This window comes from Colletotrichum orchidophilum (assembly GCF_001831195.1).
Source record: "Colletotrichum orchidophilum strain IMI 309357 chromosome Unknown Scaffold_15.1, whole genome shotgun sequence".
NCBI classification, from domain to species: Eukaryota; Fungi; Ascomycota; class Sordariomycetes; order Glomerellales; family Glomerellaceae; genus Colletotrichum; species Colletotrichum orchidophilum.
In genome coordinates, this window is record NW_019172971.1 from 466,182 (window position 1) to 484,889 (window position 18,708).

General features: G+C 53.3%; 6 protein-coding genes across 6 annotated transcripts; 3 read left to right on the forward strand and 3 right to left on the reverse strand.

Annotated features, from left to right (window-relative positions):
- Positions 1–525: 525 nt before the first annotated feature.
- On the reverse strand, positions 526–2,424 carry CORC01_02708 (major facilitator superfamily transporter; the record flags this gene model as incomplete). The annotated part of the gene is made up of 5 exons (XM_022614358.1): positions 526–779; positions 841–1,082; positions 1,134–1,566; positions 1,639–2,119; positions 2,245–2,424. 5 exons carry the CDS (start codon positions 2,422–2,424, stop codon positions 526–528), a joined length of 1,590 nt encoding a protein of 529 aa, XP_022479271.1.
- Positions 2,425–7,906: 5,482 nt separating this feature from the next.
- On the forward strand, positions 7,907–10,012 carry CORC01_02709 (uncharacterized protein; the record flags this gene model as incomplete). The annotated part of the gene is made up of 5 exons (XM_022614359.1): positions 7,907–8,244; positions 8,376–8,534; positions 8,818–8,929; positions 8,989–9,220; positions 9,624–10,012. The coding sequence occupies 5 exons, from the start codon at positions 7,907–7,909 to the stop codon at positions 10,010–10,012; spliced, it is 1,230 nt and encodes a 409-aa protein (XP_022479272.1).
- Positions 10,013–10,484: 472 nt separating this feature from the next.
- On the reverse strand, positions 10,485–11,636 carry CORC01_02710 (uncharacterized protein; the record flags this gene model as incomplete). The annotated part of the gene is made up of 4 exons (XM_022614360.1): positions 10,485–10,494; positions 10,565–11,106; positions 11,169–11,174; positions 11,598–11,636. The coding sequence occupies 4 exons, from the start codon at positions 11,634–11,636 to the stop codon at positions 10,485–10,487; spliced, it is 597 nt and encodes a 198-aa protein (XP_022479273.1).
- A 774-nt stretch (positions 11,637–12,410) lies between these two features.
- On the forward strand, positions 12,411–12,782 carry CORC01_02711 (uncharacterized protein; the record flags this gene model as incomplete). Its single annotated transcript, XM_022614361.1, has 1 exon — positions 12,411–12,782. A coding segment is annotated over one exon (372 nt), but the record flags the coding sequence as incomplete, so codon positions are not given.
- Positions 12,783–13,020: 238 nt separating this feature from the next.
- Positions 13,021–14,172, reverse strand: CORC01_02712 (uncharacterized protein; the record flags this gene model as incomplete). The annotated part of the gene is made up of 1 exon (XM_022614362.1): positions 13,021–14,172. The coding sequence occupies one exon, from the start codon at positions 14,170–14,172 to the stop codon at positions 13,021–13,023; it is 1,152 nt and encodes a 383-aa protein (XP_022479275.1).
- Positions 14,173–14,841: 669 nt separating this feature from the next.
- On the forward strand, positions 14,842–17,031 carry CORC01_02713 (L-serine ammonia-lyase; the record flags this gene model as incomplete). The annotated part of the gene is made up of 1 exon (XM_022614363.1): positions 14,842–17,031. One exon carries the CDS (start codon positions 14,842–14,844, stop codon positions 17,029–17,031), a length of 2,190 nt encoding a protein of 729 aa, XP_022479276.1.
- Between the last annotated feature and the right edge of the window lie 1,677 nt (positions 17,032–18,708).

Sequence of the window (18,708 nt, forward strand, 5' to 3'; positions counted from 1 at the left end):
GGTGACAGTACCTGTCCGTATCTGAGCTGTCCATTGCTTATCTGATTGCCTGGTCACATCATAGATCCACCTGCAAGCATACCTATCTCTGTTGGTATCAATGTAGCAGACGCGACTGGGATCGGACAAGGGTATCGTACTTGCTATGGAGCAGCGGAACTATCTATCCCGGCCAGCGACGTGGCCAACAACAAGCTGATGTTGAACAGCTTAAACGAAAAAGCATCTCACAAGTGTCTTGCTTCCCAAGTGCTCAACAGAACACATGCCCACAAGAAGTAATTTCAAATCCGGCGAAACCGCTCGAACTTGGAACTGAAGTGCATCATAAAAACCTCGGCGCGTGGTCTTTTTGGCAAGATCCCAAAACGGCGCGCACAATCCAACGTCTTTTCTACCAAGGAGTGCTGGTGTAGCATCGTATCCACCGGTTATAAAAGCATGGCCGAGGCAAATGTTCCCACAATCTTCCTCTTACTTTTCGAGATATTTCTACCAACGTAAAGAACGGAACTTGAAGCGAGTCTAGGAACTCCTCATGCCATAGGGCTCAAAGGGAAACAGAGCGGAAACGCCCGCCATGACTCCAAACAGTGCCGCGCAAACGTACAACGGAACCGATGTCGTCGTGTTGCCGCTGCTCGCAACAAAGGCAGACACGATACCCATCAAGCGGTTAAAGGCGACCGCGATACCGTTGCCTGTCGCACGATGGGCCGATGGGAAAACCTCGACGGTGTATGCGTACAGTGTACCGTAGTAAATATTGATTGCGCACGCTGTGGCCCACAATATTAGCTCATGATCATGGGGAAACGAAGGACCTATGAGGGCACTTACCGATCGCGCAACTGAGACCGATGTTCTGGTCAGAAGTCGTCACCGCCGTGTAAGCGAAGAAGAACGCCATGGACAGGAGAGCACCAATGGCCATTGTGTACTTGCGGCCGACGTGAGGAATGTTAGCCAGGTAACCAGCGATGATCGGACCGGGAATTCCAGAGATGTTGGTCAACGTGTAGTTTCGCCACGTCTCGAATGGCGTCTCTTTGTTATCCGGGACTCGTGTGGCGAGGTAAGATCTATTCCCAGTCAGCCACCCATCACACTACTGAGGTCTCGTGTGAACGTACGGCAGGAACACATAAAATAGGGGGTAGGCCAGACCGATCAGCGTCCAGGACAACCAGACCAGGGAGGTGCTGAGCGTCATTTTCTTGGTGTAGAAGAGGCCCTTGACATGCGCGGCCAGCTCGCGGAGCACAAACTTGAAGTTGTTCCTGTCCTGGCCGGCATTCTTGATCTGCCCGCACGCCTCCAACCTCTCCAAGGTGAGCGAGCACGGTCTGTTGTACTTTTGCGCCATCTTTTGGTAGTTGCGCACCAAGTCGGCATCGCGGCCAACGCTGAGAAGGTACTTTGGTGTCTCCTGAAGGCGCATGACGGTCACTCGCGCAATAGAGGCGACGAAGACGAAAGCGCCCGAGGTGAAGGAGACGTATCGCCAACCGGCGTTGTTTGACCAGTTGCAATGCATGCCCTCGGTACAGTTCCATCGGTCCTGGGCTGGAAAAAGAGAAAAAGAGTCAGCATCTCATGACGCGTGAATCAACAAGCTCGGCATTATGCAGTTCATACTTAGGAATCCCCAGGCAATAAAGCCCACCAACGCCTGTCCTAAACCCCACCACAGCGCGAGGGCCGTGACCGTCCACTGCTTGTTGCTCGGCAGGAATTCGAGAAAGACGGTCGGGTCGAGCACCAAGTTACCGCCGGCGCCAAACGCCGACAGCGCCGTGAAGAAGCCCCACGACGCGATGTTGGGGCTCGCACCGGAAACGATTGTGGCGATAGACGTGATGAGCAGCGTGACGTTGAACGCGATGCGCCGCCCGATGATGTCGGCGCCGAAGCCCCAGAAGATGGCTCCGATGAGCAGGCCGACGTAAAGCGAGACGGTGCCCGCGTTTCGGTAGGTGGAGGGTGAGGCCAGCTCCAGGAACGCACCCGTGTTGGTGACGGACTGGACCTGGGCGAGGAGCGAGTCGACGGCGTAGCCGAAGCCGTTGAGGACGAAGAGCTTCCAGTGGAAGTTTGTCCAACCAATTTCATCGTTGGCCTGGGTTGGTCAGTGCTATTCCCTTTGTAAAAATGTCATTGAGCTGCACGAGAGCTGTCGCGTGTCTGGGTGAGAGACCGTGCGAGCCCAGACTCTGGAGAGGTTTTTTTGTGTAAAGGTCATACGTCATTGACAAGGTGCATTTTCATTGCGAGCACGGGGTCCTCGCCCTCGTTTTCCAAAATGTCCTTTGCCGAGCTGACGGAGGTGTTTTCAATGTCAGAGGCCGGGGCCGCGACATCGGAGTCGACCGTCTTCTTCTGCGTCGCCGGGTCAAACATTTTGGCGTCCGGGTCGTGATGCATAATGCAGGTGGTGTTTGGTGTTCGAGAGGGAGAGAAATAGAAGGGCGACGGGGTGTGAGAGAGAGAGAGGGAGAGAGAGAGAGAGAGAGAGAGATAAGAGACAAGACTGGGAGGCAGGGAAAGCTGAGCGTAACGAAGAAGAAGAAGAAAAGTCAAATTCAGATTGGAAAAAAAAGTCCAAGTTGTCTCTCTGCGGGGGGGGTTTGTGAAGAGGAACGAGCCTCAACCAATGTCACACGGCCGAGTGAAATTGGCGCAGGCGAGTGTTCCACTATTGTACTTTTCGGGATCATGTTGTTGAAGCTATCCTGTTCGTCGTGTGCCGGTCCGCTTCCTATCTGATTGCTTGGCCCATTCATAGCGCGATTAAGCTGCATGCGAAATGGCAAGGTCTTGCGGCTACAACGTTCAAAGGCGGCGTGTATTTCCCCGAATCAATGGTAAAGCAAGGCACACACCGAGAAGGCCTGTGGAGACTTGAGCGAGCTCTATCATACATGATAGGACAGGCAGGGGGGGGGGGCCGGGGCGCGCCCCGGCCGGGGGGGGGGGGGTTTGCCCCGGGGAAGAGGGAAAGCAAGGGCAACAACGGAGAGGGCTGGGGCGACTGGGGGGGCGCCCCTCCGACAAGGGGGGGACGGCCGGGGGGGGGGGGGCGGACACCGGGGTCTTCTCCGCCTCCAAAGACGAAGTCAGCGATTGGTGCGAGAGTGAGCCGACGATATGAACGATGTCTTATTGGACGCAGGAACTGGGCGAGGCATCACCGACACACCACTCTTGATGAAACGTTTCCGTTAGCGTTAGTAGTGCTTTTGGCGAGGAAGCCATTCGCCAATGACGTGCACGAACATCACCCCACGTGCGAGACCAAATTGAGCTCGAGGTTGGGAACTTTGGGGGGCGGATCAGCGGGGTGGAGTTTGGACTCTTTGGAGCTATGGAGAAACAGCACCACGTTGGCCGCCGCAGGCAGCGGCATCCTTGCGGGTCGGGATGAGCCTGCGCTTGATAAGAAAAAGACTCGCGGGCCGCCCAGGTCCAAGTGTAAACTGTCCTGTATCTACGTGAGATCATGTGATTTCCCTCTTATTCCCGTGCTGGAGAACTTGAGAGGGGGGGAGGGAAGCATTGTGCACAATCGGAAGGATTCGAGAGCGGGGACCAAGATAGGCCGCTCCTATCTTCCCCTCCCCGTTCCGTCCCCACATTTCCCTTGCTCCATCTTCGGCCGTTCTCCACCCGGTCCGTTCCGGGTCCCTCCGAGTTATTCCGGGCCTGCCGCCCCGGATGGCGGACCGCTTCCGTTGTCCATCATAAAGTTGCAGGTGTAAGGCGGTCCGGGTGGTTCAATTATCAACATGCTTTCTTCCCTTCCATTTGCTTTTTTTTTTTTTTTTTTAAAGAGCAGCTACTGATTGTTCTTAATCACGGGCTGACGCAAATCTTGACAAGCATTCAAAACTCCCGCCAGTCTCCGGCTGTAGATGCTTTGCAGTGCAGTTATATCATTGCGCATTTGTGCAGAAACAAATGTCCTTCGAGAGGGGTACTCAAATATCTGGGATCACCATCATCCATAGCCTCAGTTCATCCTTGGCAGTCGAAGGAAGTAGAATGGCTTGCGCCAGAAATCCATGTCCAGCAACGACCACAAAGCAATCAGAAAGGTGTATTGATGTTGCAAAATAGAGCATACAGAAGCAGCAGGTGCGAAATTGCGTCAGACGCGCTTGATCTTCAAGCAATGAGACACGATCCGGGCTTTCCATCTCTACCTGACGAACACGCAAAAATATCCATGAAGTACGCGACATGGCTCACCATAAATGCCATCTCTCAAAGAAAAGTTATCGCGACACGCCCTGCAACCTCATCCCTCTACCGACAAGAAGGGAGCACTGGCATCACACCATGCCATTTGTTGGCCCCAACGAGTCTGTTCCCCCCTCCGCATCTAAATAAAAATGCTGTTCAGAGAACAATGCCTAGGGAGCCGTTATTTGATCAGGTTGGTGTAGGCTGGAGTTTCTGACAGCGGAACCACGATTGCATGATCTACCATTTTCACAATGGTTTACATGGCGTTAATTGCTGCCCGCAATGAACGGCGTCGGTTTTACGACAACTACCTTATGTAGAGGCCCCTATATGCCCCAAGCCAAATGACTCGTTTGAATGCGTACTTGATCAATATTGTCTGTCCAATTAGGCACGCATTCATCGCGACTTGGTAAATGCCGAGGCAGATTGGGTACACGTTGCCGCGCTGTCGCTTGGTCACCTTGAACACAAACAAACCGGTCTCTAGCAACATTCGCCAGCGGCTACAACCATTATCCAGTCGCACACCACGTCTCGCTGCACCGAGCCACACCTGGTCACCACTCCTTAATTCAGCCTTTTTCCAGACCTCGATCGGCTACTGGTAGACATCGCTTGCTAGTGCGACAGAATACACAACTTCATTGGTGCAGGGGCGGCTAGCTGTTCACCCGAGACGGCTTCTTGGCAAAGCCGGCTGCTCTGGGAATTCGCCCGATGCACAATCTCCACATGTGAAGGATTTCGTGAGAAACGCTGTGTTGTAAAGTTTTGAGGCTTACATAGTCACATATGCCGGGACGTAGTGTCAAACTTCATACTACAGGCCGGGGGTTTCCTTCCAGGAGATTTGTTCGCCGGGTGCTAGTACGCGTAGTAAAATCGCGTTCCCGTGCGCGGACCAGCTTTGTGGTGCGCAGCTACCAGGTCCCGCTTTCTCACCGAGAATTCCCAAATTGTCAGACTTTGAGCTGTGCTATCTTGGAAAGAAACCAATACATATTCGAACGAAGCTGGGTGCTTTGAAAGGCGTCGCGTTGTCATGAAGTCTTGTCTTTCTCAGAGAGTAGGACACACGACCCGTTCTTGGAGCGCTTGCGAGCTCTGTGAAAGCTGATTACGGCAGATGGTTCTCGGCGGCGTGATACTTTGCCATCCTCGGTTGTGGCTGGGTTGAAAGCGCAGGCACGAAATTGGGTGCACAAAGAACGACATCGGGTGTTGTGTTTGCCGAAAGCTGTGGCTCAGGACCATGTTCCGATTCGGCATTGGCTCGTCTCGAACTCTCATCTACCGAATGAATGTGGGAGGAAGATCGCGTAATATCATCGATGGCTGCAATCAACGAAGACGCGAGGCCTAAATGTGCCGAAGAGCAGCGCTGCAAAGGCAAAGAAAGCAACTTTACGGCCAGGTCATGGATGTCGATTATTGAAACAACGGGACCGTTTGTGAAGGATGAAATCAGAAATGATCAGCCTACCATAGTATTTAGGCTTCCATCAGGACCAAAGGAGAAAAAAAAAATAGGGACACAGCCTGCAGGGACGATCACAAAGGCTCGCAGGACGGCATGGACAGCATTGGGCAGTCTGCTGTCAGGCTGACACTGCACGTAATTTTGCGACGCAGATCATCTCGTCGTCACGAGGACACGAGACAGTCAATGAATGCTAGCGGACTTGCGGCGGCCCGCAGGAGCTGCAAGCGATGCTACCACAGCTCTGATTGAGTCGGTCCCAACGCGGCCTAGGCGAATGCTCGTGCGCCCAGCTCCATCACCGGGGAATCGGGGACTGGCGGCATGCGGAGACGGACTTGCTTGCCCCCCAGGTTGTCCCCCCGAGGAAAATCATTTTGTCAACAACCCTGCCACCGATGGGCTGGCTGGCGGCGCTCGTGTCTGCCAGCTTGGCAGCTCCAGCTCTGGTCTTCTGGGCCGTGTGTTAGGCTTGAACTTGGTGCCAAGTTCTGGACCGGTTCTGCCATCCGATGGCGCGGGCTCTTCGAGGGCGGCGCTAAGACTCGATGAAGACCGGAGCCAATTTTGGGTTCGAGACAGAATGACAAGCGCGGCGAGCCAACCATGCCAACCTCCCACAGTCGAGCCCTAGACCAAACTCAAAGAGACGCCGAGGGAGCAGGGCGGTACGTGGTCTGTCGAAGGAGAGGTAGGGACGCCGTTGTGCGCCGTTGGGCAACGTAATTTTTTTTTCATCGACTCCACAGCCATCGGCATCGGCTCATGTATCGGTTCATGTTTTGGTACACATATCAAAAAAACCAACCCCTGAATTGACATTTCGAGAGAGACTCTTTCAAGACCCTGGAAGTCTCACAGAGGGCTGAGACATTGTCTCCCCATTGGAACGCAGCTAGCAGACCATGTCCGCCACCTGAGACTCTGAGAGGGCAGAAGAAAAGAGTCTTCATTTCGACATCCGATTCCCCGTTACGAAAGCGAATCACCAACGGCGCTTGGCTACATGGGTCTCCCCATGCGTCTCCATGCGGGGAAATTGAACCTCGACCTGCTTAGGCCGTAGGGGCCCCCGACAACCCGAGTGAAGGTGCAGCAGCGTGCCAGAGCTGAGAGGCTACTCGGGCTAGAGCTGGTCGTCACAATTGCGTATCCGTACACCAAATATGCGTCTGGTACTAACTACGAATAGTACCGACAGACAGACAAGGCCCCCTTGGACCTCCCTCGTCCGCCGCCGGCCCCCTTGCCAAACTTGCTGACGACCTTTACCGTTTCCCCGGGCCATCGCGCGAATCACACCTCACCGTGAACCATGGACCGCTGTCTCGGATCATCAATGACCTTTTTCAGAGTGTAGCCGCATGCAAACTCGGCAACCATTTGCTTTCCTCAAAATGCCCACAACACCCACCACACCCCCCTCTTCTTCTGCCGCCTCGCTTCGCCCTCTTCTTGCACTTCCTCCTTCGCTTCCTCTGTGCCTCACTAGGACACATCTAGCGTCCTCCTTCAGTGGCCTCCCTTGCCTTGCGTCTTTCGCGCCTTTCCCAGATCGAATCACCCACCCCGCGCGGTGGTCCAACAGAAGCTACTTTGGAATAAAGACGGCTTGGCATGGGCTGGGGGCGGGTGGTAGTAGCTGACTCAGAATCCAGGTTCCATTTGATCCCTCTTCTCCCTTTTCCTTCCAATTCCTCACGCTTGGCTCTTCTTTCAGCGGCGCCCTATTCTGATTGTCTCTGCTCCGCCTCTTCTCTTTAAACTCCTGGCTGTGCCCCTCTTCCTTGTCAGTTCGTCCCATCTGCGTTTCCCTTTTTTTTCTCCACACGTGGACGTCCAAACGCAAAAAAGAAAACGCCTCCAAAAGAGTCCACATCGAATTCGTCCCTTATTCATCGGGATCCCGAGGTCTTGGAACATCGGCCGTTTTCAGCCAAGGGGATGCGCAGTTCAGTCTCGTCAAAGGGACCGTCAAGATTACCTCGATATCGATATAGCAACTGCGAAGAAGGCCTGGACAACAATATTTCGCTCGAAAAAGAGCGTCGACAAAACGTACAAGAACACCATGACAGCACCAGCGTAACGGCCCTCGTTGCCGCCGCTACCGGAGCAGCAGCCAGCCAAACACTTACACAGCCGACGTCGCGATAGTGACCCTCCCCCCTCCCCATTATGTCGGCAGATGTGACTTTCGACATCGTCACGGCCAGCATCTGCGCCGCCCTCATCATCGTCCGTTGCGGGTACCGCATCTTGTTGCGATGCAAGGTCCACGATACCTGCCACCGGATGTGGCACGTCGACGACGCTTACATGGCCTTTGCGCTTCTGCCGCTCATCGGCCGCACGACCTGCATCTCGCTCTCCTTCTACCTCAACCCGACGCACACGTATGATCCCGCCACCGAAGAGGCAGCGGCGGCGCGGAATCTCAGCGTCGAGAAACTCGCAGAGTATTACGTCATCTCACACAAGTTGCTGATCCCAGCTCGCATATTCTATGCATTATTGTATGTCGCTTACGTCTATCCCACCTCGCCCTCGCCCTCGCCTTCGCTTGGGGTGGCAACTCAAGTCGAGGCGGTGTGCCGTTTTCTGGTCAATGTTGCTCACTGCTGACGGTGCCGTTTCTTTTGTGTAGCCTATGGTCGTTGAAGCTTTGCCTGCTCAACTTTTACTCTCGCTTCGTGGACATCTTTGGATGGGGCAAAGCTGTCACGAATGCTCTTTGGTGGTTTATTGTTGTTACGTTTTTTGTTATCTTGATACCCACTCTAGCGGAATGTCGGCCACTCTACTTGTAAGTTTGTGTTGCTTCCTATCCACCACCTGATTGGAGTCGCGGCGCATCTAACCGTTGCCAAAGCATGTGGTCCCCTGATCCTACTGGCGCAAATACCTGCCACCGAGCCCTTGGAAATCTAGTCACAATGGCCGTTTTCAATATTATTACGGATATTGCACTCATCATCTTTCCCTTTCCCATCTTTCGCCACGTCAAGCTCGACAGCAAAGTGTTTGTTCCCCCTATGGAAACCCCACCCCACCAATGCCTCATGGTCTCAGGACTGACCTATGTGCAGTAAGGTGCAGCTCGTACTATTGTTCAGCATCGCAGGCGTTGTTGTTGTCATTACCATCCTGCGACTACCAATGATACTGAACCAGGCAGTATCACAGAGATCTCGCTCCATGGTAAGTTTCGCCAGCGTACTTATCGACCGAGCGATCGGCTACTAACAAATAATTCCCAGTGGGCATCCATAGAGATACTCTGCGCTTGTATCGTCGCAAATACGGCCTTCTTTTACGCGTTGTTGAAAGACTACCAGCGTGGCCACGACACTCGGGGGGTAGGCTCGAGTTATGTGCAACAGCCCGACTACTACATGCAAGCGATCCCTTCGCCAGAGTTGCGAAGGGGCTGCTCGGCGCGCTCCGACGGTTTGGAGGTGCCAGACCACTGGTCAAGGGAGAGCAGATCGAGTAGATCTAGTAACATTCCTATCATAGCATGAATGAGAGATGATGACGCCCCACGATGGCGCGTCAGTTAAGCGTGTTTACGATCCACCCCGTGTTTATGGGTTTCAACATGTGATATTAATACGTACCCAGTCTTTCCGCCATTTAGTGTCAAACGCATTTGGATGTCTGATAAACTAAAGCGGATTAGTGCTGACTTTAAACATATTGACGTAATCAAAGGTATAGCAACCAAGTACGGACCTATTGGCTGTAGCTACATCAAGTCATCTTCTTCATCACCAACTTTATCCCATGTCGTTCAACCAGACTCTTCTTCACTTGGCATAAGCCTTCCTCATACTGCCTCGCCGCTATCCGAATACACCACATGCAATCAAGAACAAAACGGCCAACATGCCAGATCTCTCCATGATCTCAACTCTCTCGTCCTGGACCTTCGGCGGGCTATGCATCCTCTCCGCCCTACCATTCACCGGCGTCCCGTTCCCTAGCCGACGCGCCGCCGAATACTACGCCGGCAAGAGCGAATGGATGTCGCAAATCTCAGGCCGGCGCCTCACCCCCACACAAGCCGGGTACGCCGGCGCAGCTTTCCGCATCGCCGTCGGCGCCGCCGTCATTGTCCCCGAGACGAGGGAGCCCGCGCTGCTCTTCAACGGAGCGGTGGTCGCGTACGGCACCGTCAGGGCGGCCCTAGATAGGCGGCCGATGATCCCGCAGTGGGGGATGCTGGCGGCCATTGCGGTTTGTCTCGGTCTTGGGCGCTTGTCGCAGGCCAAGATCACTTGATGCAGGCTGGAATCGTGCTAGACTGTGCTCCAATACCAAAGCAATGGCCAACGTTGGATTTGCCTTGTGGCAATGTCCTCTTGCATTTTAAACTATAATTACATGCTATTATACGTTTCATATCGTCTTTTAGATAACAGGCAAACCCACAATAGTGCTGTATACTATATTTATTTCAGGACCAGGAAACTATCAACATCGCCTTTTCATCGACCCGAAACACAGAGGAATCCGGTTTGTACACAGAGCTTTTGTCGGCAAACGATGCTCCAGGTAACTGTAAAAACGAAACCTTTCCAACCTTAAATACCATGCCTTTTTCTTACATATGCTAAAAGAGAAGGGGAGATTGCGAAGCAAGGATAGGAAATGTGCGAAATGTGTACACGATGACTAGTCTCGTGCGGAAATCTTGTCTCAATTAGTACCATTATGATTTCTATCAAGATATTTTGTAACCGTGCGTTGACCGTCATTTCTTCCTGTATCCTTCCCGTGATTAGAATTTTGCACCGACCATCAGGCAAACTAAGAAGCCCGCAAGCCGCGTACATGGACCACGCTAAGGACGGATGAGCCTGACTAAACCTAAACTCCATGTCATGGTCTCCGAAAACCTGAGTTGTGGGCCTGATAATGATTCGAGCGATGCTCTTCCCGACTTTGTACTCATCCAAAAGCTTCTTCGTTCCGCCATAAAATGGCGTGTTTGCAAGCAGCGCCCACTCTTCTTCGTCGTTCGTGTCGTCAGAGTCGAAAATCAATGTTTGGTCCTTCGCTTTCCCGACAGCCGCGTACACCTTTTCAATTTGCCTGACAGTTGGCTTATTCACGATACCAATGCGACGGATGGCCTCGAGATCTGCCCGCTTGACGTCTGGCTGTATATCCCATAGCTCCATTTGAATATCGCGCAGTTTCAGCCTGTCTTCATCCTCTCGTTCTTCCCAGCCATTATATGAGGCGTACACTGAGATGATATTGTTGTAAGTGTCAATACCAATGATGTCAACGGCATCGTCTCCGTCGTCATAATAATCGGTATACACGTAATATCTGTCGCCCGAGTAAGAAAGCCAGTAACCTTTGTCTTTCTGAAGTAACGGTGTATCAGCAAAGTTCGCATAGTCGATACCGTTCATCAACTCTGACTTACAAGATACTGTTGTAATGTTAGCCAAGTGTTACATCATGCGGAGGCAGCGGAATGCCAACGGAGAAACTTACCTGGCTCTGGGTTGGAAGACCAACGCAAAGCTGCCCGAACACGAGTGCAGACAAAATCAAAGGAAGCCTTTCGAATACATATTGAAAAATTATAAGGGGAAAAGCGAGTGCAGTCTCGAACCAGTGATGGAAATTAGGAGTTTGGCAAAGTCGGCTGAACAAAGGCTTTTAGTGAAGCACGAAGGGTCAGCCAAGATGACCTATATATCTATTCATAAATATCTGGGAGATATCGTACTGGAATCTCATCATGTACCTCTGGGCTTGAAAAAATTTCTCTCGTTAACTTGGTGCCTTTGACATTGACTCCTTGTGTTATTTGGGAGATTACCCTTCGGTTTTTGATAGTCCGAGATACATTGTTATTCCATGCGTCTGGATACTTCTCAGCCTTCATGACGAAATCAAGCAATTCTGAGCCTTCATCATGATTCCTATTCTCTGGTGCATTTCAATTTTGTGAGGTCGGAGATGACCGGTGTTACATGGCAGTGGAAAAGGGTGAGCCAAGAACCCATAAAAATGACTTTCAAGACCTCGTACGGACATAAGGTTAGGGATAGAATCTCGGGTTCCTCGGAAACCAGCTCCTCAACCACCCTGTGGCTGATGTTCAGGTTTTCTGTCCCACAAAACCCCAAAGTTAAGTCATCTGGGGAAATGGAGGACGCACACCCGTAATTTAGACACAATGCCAAGGAGACGAAGCTTGACAGAGTGTATGAAAACTTGCAGGTTCTCCTGAATCGTATTGCTTTCCGGGTGGGATATGATCCCACGGAAGTTCCGGCTTCATTGTCAGTTGCAGCAACTAGCTGATTTACCCCACCCCAGAATAATGGAACACATCGTATAATTCTTGTATATAGTCCAATCAAGAATTGTCTTGCAGTCCTGGATAAGACTTAGCCTTGGCCATTATTTTCATCCACTCTTCAACTATTTCTGTTCGTGTCCGTATCACAGGGATACTTGTACGAATCGTACGATTCTGGTAGTGACGAAGGTCCATTGATCTGTTTTGAGTTCTTCATGAAGAAGACACGGTTCCGCCGGCGGACTGGCTGCTCGCCGAACAATTGACATAATCCAAGGAGGTGGCTGTTTCGGCCTACCTGACCCATGGGTCCAGTTGGACTTCCAATCCGACAATGACTGAATCAGGTTTTCTGTTCAGCAGCCTGTTCCTCGTCAAAATCCTCCTTTAGCAAATTTCCGGCTGCAGACAGGCCACTGCCACGTACTTCAAAGAGTACGCACTGCTCCCTCGGCCACTTCGACATTGCCCATCACCGAGGACTACAATAAGCTGGCCCAAAGTATCAGCGATCAAGGCAAAAAGCTCGCGGAACCCACCACCGGCGACTCCGTAGAGTGCCTGGAGTGTGATCTTGATGGCGAGTCGAGCAAATACCGCTCTCTCTTAAATGCATGGCGGTTAGTTCGCGACTGGGAGCCCGAGCTGGCTAAGCTCAACGGTTTTGAATACGAGTACGGGAGGCCCATGGACAACGGAAAGCTTGATGTCAGTTACGATAGGTGAATGAGAGGGCTAAGATTTGTTGTATTGGGCACTATGCCTGTGAGAACAGATCCCTTGTCCCAGACCTCCTGAAGGGTATATAGAGCAACTCGGGCCCTAGACTAAAGCGACTTACTTTACAGCAAACTATTCGATCCTATTGTCCGTAAAAACATGCTGAAAGCATTCTTGGAAATTGTCTAATTGCTGGAAACAGATCAGCTAGGCTAGGCTAGAAAAACCATTGCATAACTATTCTCTAAAGAGCTCTTCCCAGATATCTCCGCTTCTTCTTCTGCCGCCGAGTAATCGGTACCCGTGGCTCATCTGGCCCCAGGCCAATCAAACGGCGCCAATGAAAGTGAAGAGGATTCTCTTCACACGGCGGTATCCTGTCATACTCGAATGGGGCGGCCTCTAGAAAATCTAGCGGGCCGGTATCCGGCGTCGGCGGATTCTGGAACCAGCGTAACGATACGTGGAAAACAGGCACTCTTCCAAACTGATGGAGCGGCTCGAACCACTCTTCAAAAGGGGTCGGAAATCTGGCGTAGTATGGGTAGGCCCAGATTCGTAGCTCCTTCAGGCGAGGGAGCTTCGATGCCGCATCCATCCACACCTCGTTCCACTTGATTCTTTCCGCAATGACGTCTTCAGCTTCGGGTTCCATGTACGTCTCTATGGGAGCTCGCCATGTAAAGTGAAGCCTCTTGATCCGGGAAAGAGAGCGCACAGTCGTGGTCTGGAGAAAGCGGCTGAACGCATCTGTGTTGATGAGGGAGAAGGTTGTGTCGTTGTAGATGGAATCCATGGCTTCTTCATGCATGCGCTTGCACGTGAGAAGAACGGCCAGGAACGGGCTGAACTCTTTGACGAGAAGCTGACGCTTCTTCCCCTTGGAGCCATCCTTTGCCTTTTCCTCCTCAGCCTCATCTTCTAACGAGAGTTGGCCAAATTCTCGCAGAACCGGTGGCTCTTCTTCGCAAGTCCAGTGGTTACACCATGATGAGACGAGGCGAAAGCGCCAGTTGTTGATCGCATCCATTTCTTCCGCCGAATCCGGGCCCACGCCGCCCTCTGTCGTGGATGGGGCTGCAGGCGGCGTATTGAGAACGCGGGTTAGCTCGACTTCACGGTTGTCCTCGGCGTCCAGGTCCGCGATACACTGGCAGTGAGACAGAGGCGCTAGAGTGGAGGGGCCAGATCTATAAACGTGCTGAGTTGATCCAGTAGCTTGCCATAAATGGCTATATATGTTTTGGCGGATCTCGAGGGGCAGAGCGGAGAAGAAGCTTGATTGTGATTGTAGCTGCCCAGCGGGGTTGCTAGCGGCCGTTTGCGGCTTATCCGCGTCTGCCGCCTCAGTTTCAACCGAGCGAGTGACTCTGCAATCATCCTCTCGTTCACTCATGTTGTGATTGCTGAATGAGAGAATTGATCAGGGCGAAGTGGTCAAGGGTGAGTTGCACTGAATATTATCTTGCCAAGGTGAGGCTCTCGGATCTGAGGTGAGATGATGCGTGGCATCGAAAGCGCTGACCAACACCACAAGCCCTCCTCCAATCCTGAGGGACCTGCCCGAACAGGCTTAACGCCGCTTACGACATTCTACTCATCCAATAATGACAAGGCTGCTCCTGAATATGGACGCTCTGTTGCGCGTTTCCCCTCATGTAACCAATACCTGAAGAAACTGCCATCCCATGTGTGCATCTTACGACGAACGACCGTTGCCAACGTGGGAGTTCCAGCGAGAGAAACAAGGTTTTTGAAGCAAACACCCATCTTCAAAGCATTACGTACCCTGATGCCCCTCGGTGGAGTTTACAAATCTACGCCGAATGATTGGTCAATGCGACGCTCTGTCTGTCTTACCCCAGACCATCGGATCCAGCCCAGGGATGAGGAGGCGGCTCTTTTGATCTGTGCTCTTATCTCGGGGCTACCCCTAGACCGCCTTGTCAAACGCAAAGTTTACCTGTCATCATGAGAAAAAAAACTTCTTTTCTCTTGTTGTGTCTACAGAGATAAGCTTACACCGTCATTCAACTGACCGGCGTTGCTCTTTCCAGCAACAGCCATGAGCCGTCCTTCGATCCAGCGGCTTGCCCAGCTGCGTGGGGCATCATCGGCTCGACGCGCTTCAACGCGGCTCGCCGGCCCCAGGTACCAGACTCTCTCGGCCAGCAACCCGACAACTCGGCAAGAGATCCGACAGACTGCTGGTCCCTCGACCTTCACAGGTCTGCAACAAGCCAAGAAGCTATTCCACAGTACAGCCCAGAGACGCAATGAGGCCGCCGAAGATGAGGAGGATGCGGGAAGCTACAGCGAGGCCGACCACGAGCATGCCGTCATCTCCACGTTTGACCTGTTCTCCATTGGCATCGGGCCGTCGTCGTCTCACACCGTCGGCCCCATGCGGGCCGGCAACATCTTTGTGGCCGACTTGGTGGAGGCGAACCTCTTGCACAAGGTCAACAAGATTCGCGTTTCCATCTACGGCAGTCTGGCGCTGACGGGCGAGGGCCACATGACGCCGTCGGCCCTGCTGCTTGGACTCGAGAGCGCCGATGTGGAGACGGTCGACACGGCGTACGTGCCGGAGAGATTCACCGAGATCAAGGCCACCAAGAAACTCTTCTTGGGCCAGGGTCTCTCGGATGGCAAGGGAAAAGAGGTCGACTTTGACTATGAGCGCGACTTTGTCTGGGAATGGGGTCGCAAGTTGCCGATGCACAGCAACGGCATGCGTTTCACCGTCTTTGACGACGAGGGATACGTCTTGGCGACAAATGACATGTTCAGCGTCGGCGGGGGTTTCGTCGTCAACGGCGCCCTGTCCATCAACCCGGACGCGTCGCTGTCTTCATCCTCCTCCTCGTCAATGACGCAGGTGGAAAGCGCAGACGGTACGGCCGAGACGGCCGGAAGGCATCCGGCCGACCTGGCGGAAAATATGTTTTACAAAGAGATTCGGCGATCCGATGCTGCCGGGGACCGTCGGACCGGTGCCGAGGTCAAGCCCCTCGATGAGGCAAAGGAAGACTCGATGCTTCTCGAGGGCGCTCAAACGGGCTTGTCCCCCGTCGTTTCGACGGCTGAGAACGGCGTCGACGGCGGCGCCGAGCATGGATCCGAGAGCTCTACCAGCGAGTCTTCTGGCCCTCGTTATCCGTTCCGAGATGCCACGAGCTTGCTGGCGCTCTGCCGCAAGCACAACCTCACCATCGCTCAGCTCGTGTACGAGAACGAGAAGAGCCATGGCTACACCGACGAGGAAATCTACCACAAGTTATTCAAGATTTGGCAAGTCATGGACACCAGCATCTTGGAGAGCGTGCAAGCCCCCTTGGACACCAAGCTCCCCGGTTCTCTCAAGCTCCATCGCCGCGCACCGGCTCTGTACCGGAGGTTGACACGAGGACTCTACTCAACCGCCGGCCACACGTCGCCAAACCCTCTCGACAAGGGAGCGGGCGAAAAGGCATCGTTGCCCGGCTCACCTGCTGGCTCGGCGTCCGCGTCCGCGCCGGCAACGATAGGCAAATCCAAGCCGCCCGGCCTGAGCGTCGGACGCCGCCCACCCCCCCGGATCCTCGGCTCCCTCGACCACCCCATCACACCCTCCCCCTCCCGCCGCACAACCTTCCCGACAATGGACTACCTCACAGTCTACGCCATCGCCGTCAACGAGACAAACGCCGCGGGCGGCCGCATCGTCACGGCGCCCACCAACGGCGCAGCTGGCATCATCCCCGCCGTGCTCAAATACACAATCGAGTTCATCTCTGACGACCCGGAGCGCGACATCCCCACCTTTCTCCTCACCGCCGCCGCAATCGGCATGCTCTACAAGCGCGGCGCCACAATCTCCGCCGCCGAGGGCGGCTGCATGGCCGAGGTGGGCGTCGCCTGCTCCATGGCCGCCGGCGCCTTCGCGGCCTGCATGGGCGCCAGCCCCGAGGCCATTGAGCAGGCCGCCGAGATTGGCATCGAGCACAACCTCGGACTGACGTGCGATCCCATCGGCGGGCTCGTGCAGGCGCCGTGCATCGAGCGCAACGCGCTGGGCGCCATCAAGGCCATTTCGAGCGCCAACTTGGCGCTGAGCAGCGAGACGGGCACGCAAAAGGTGAGGCTGGATGATGCGATCCGGGCGATGCGGCTTACGGCCAAGGGGATGCGGAACGAGTTCAAGGAGACTAGTCTGAGTGGACTGGCGACGAGCGTGCCTTTTAATATTCCCGTCAGTGTCCCTGACTGCTGAGCATTGAGGCCTATTTTCATTTGATGTCCTGCCCTGGGAGTTCTTCTACTGTTTGGTAACTCACATAGACTTGGGAATAGAATTTACGGTGTTTTTGATTCTATGATAGACAACAGATGTCAAGGGAGTTGGTTTCAAGAGCACTGCCAATTCTTGGTCTGCATATCTGGCTCTTCGCTGATGAGACTTGAGTCCCAGAACCTGTGAAGTAGAATTGAAGAACCACCGTCGGCCGAAATTCCTTGTTTGATTGCCGCATGACACAAGCACACTTGGAAAGGGGTGGGAAATGTCCTCGCTTGGATTTGTTCACAGCAATGAGTTCCATGGACTGTCACGCTGTACGCGACGATCGTTTGCAAATGCTGCAACGCTCAACCAACCATAGCAAGAAACAATAAGCCGAGAGCTGGAGGGTAAGTAGAGTGGGTAAAGATCCTTGAGAGCAGGGGTCACGTAGGTGAGGTGCGACTAGAAGCAGCCGTATCTCAGAGAAAACAACCCCAGGTTGTCACCGAGAATAGAAAATCTCGCAACCGCCTTGCAACTTGGTCTCTGTAGCGTCGCCCAACGTCCAACGAATCACACGGCAACTTGGCCGAGCGGTCTAAGGCGCCAGACTCAAGTTCCACCTTGGTAACTTCCCCAGAGCGGGGCGTATTCTGGTCTCGAAAGAGGCGTGAGTTCGAATCTCACAGTTGTCAATTCTTACCTTTTGCTGCCGGCTCTGACTTGCATCTAGGATCTGGAGGCAATATTTCTCTCTTTCTATGCTTTGGATAGAGCCGGTCATGGATGCTTCCCTTTCAATCACACTTTTGAATCTGGCCGCCATGTTTCCGGTGGTACGTCCGTGTGCCGCTCCTCGTGTTGATGTTTTCACTCACTAGATAGACACAGACACTATTTCCATTGAAACGGGGATTTAATTGACAGAAAGGTACATTCGCCTCTTATTACTCAAGTGCCTCTCCTGTGCCTTCAAGATTTGCAAAAGGTTGTTTCTTGGATGACAATTGGCGATTGGTTTCTCGTCTTACCCGCTTTTCCGATGTTGTCCCCGCGCGACAGGGAGTCTTTTCCGACATGACCTGCCGACAATTCAATGGCAAGTCATCGGTACCGGCCTCCGAGTCGGAGCTCAGGGATAGTCTTTTCGTCCGGACCTTCTCTTCTCCCCACCCTGCCCAACATCAAATCATCAATGACTAGGGTTCTGGCGTCATCTCCGCCATTCCAAGCACCGGATGTTATGGTAGTAGTATCGAAGAAGTAGCGTAGTTCATCGAGTCGTTTTCCCGGCGTTGGAGCTCTCTTCCCCGCACCCCGCACCCCGGGTTCTTTTACCGTGCATTCGCATCCTTACTTTTTCCCACCCATTTTGCTTGGAGGGGCCTCTTCCAGCCATTTCGTGTGATTTCCAAGGATGCATGTACGTTGGCCCTGGTTGCCCACGCTCTTTAGACCAGGGGAAGAGAGACAAGGATATGACCTACGAATACAACGCATTTATCGATGGGTAAATAACTCCGTAGTCGCAAGGTGGACAATGCGGAGGGAGCATCTGCCATTAGTTCCCTCGGACAACCCGGTTATCTCCGCCGAACTGGAAAAGCCCCCCCGTCCGTGAGTCGTGAGTCGTGCCCAGACTTTTTTTTTTTTTTTTTTTTTTCTTTT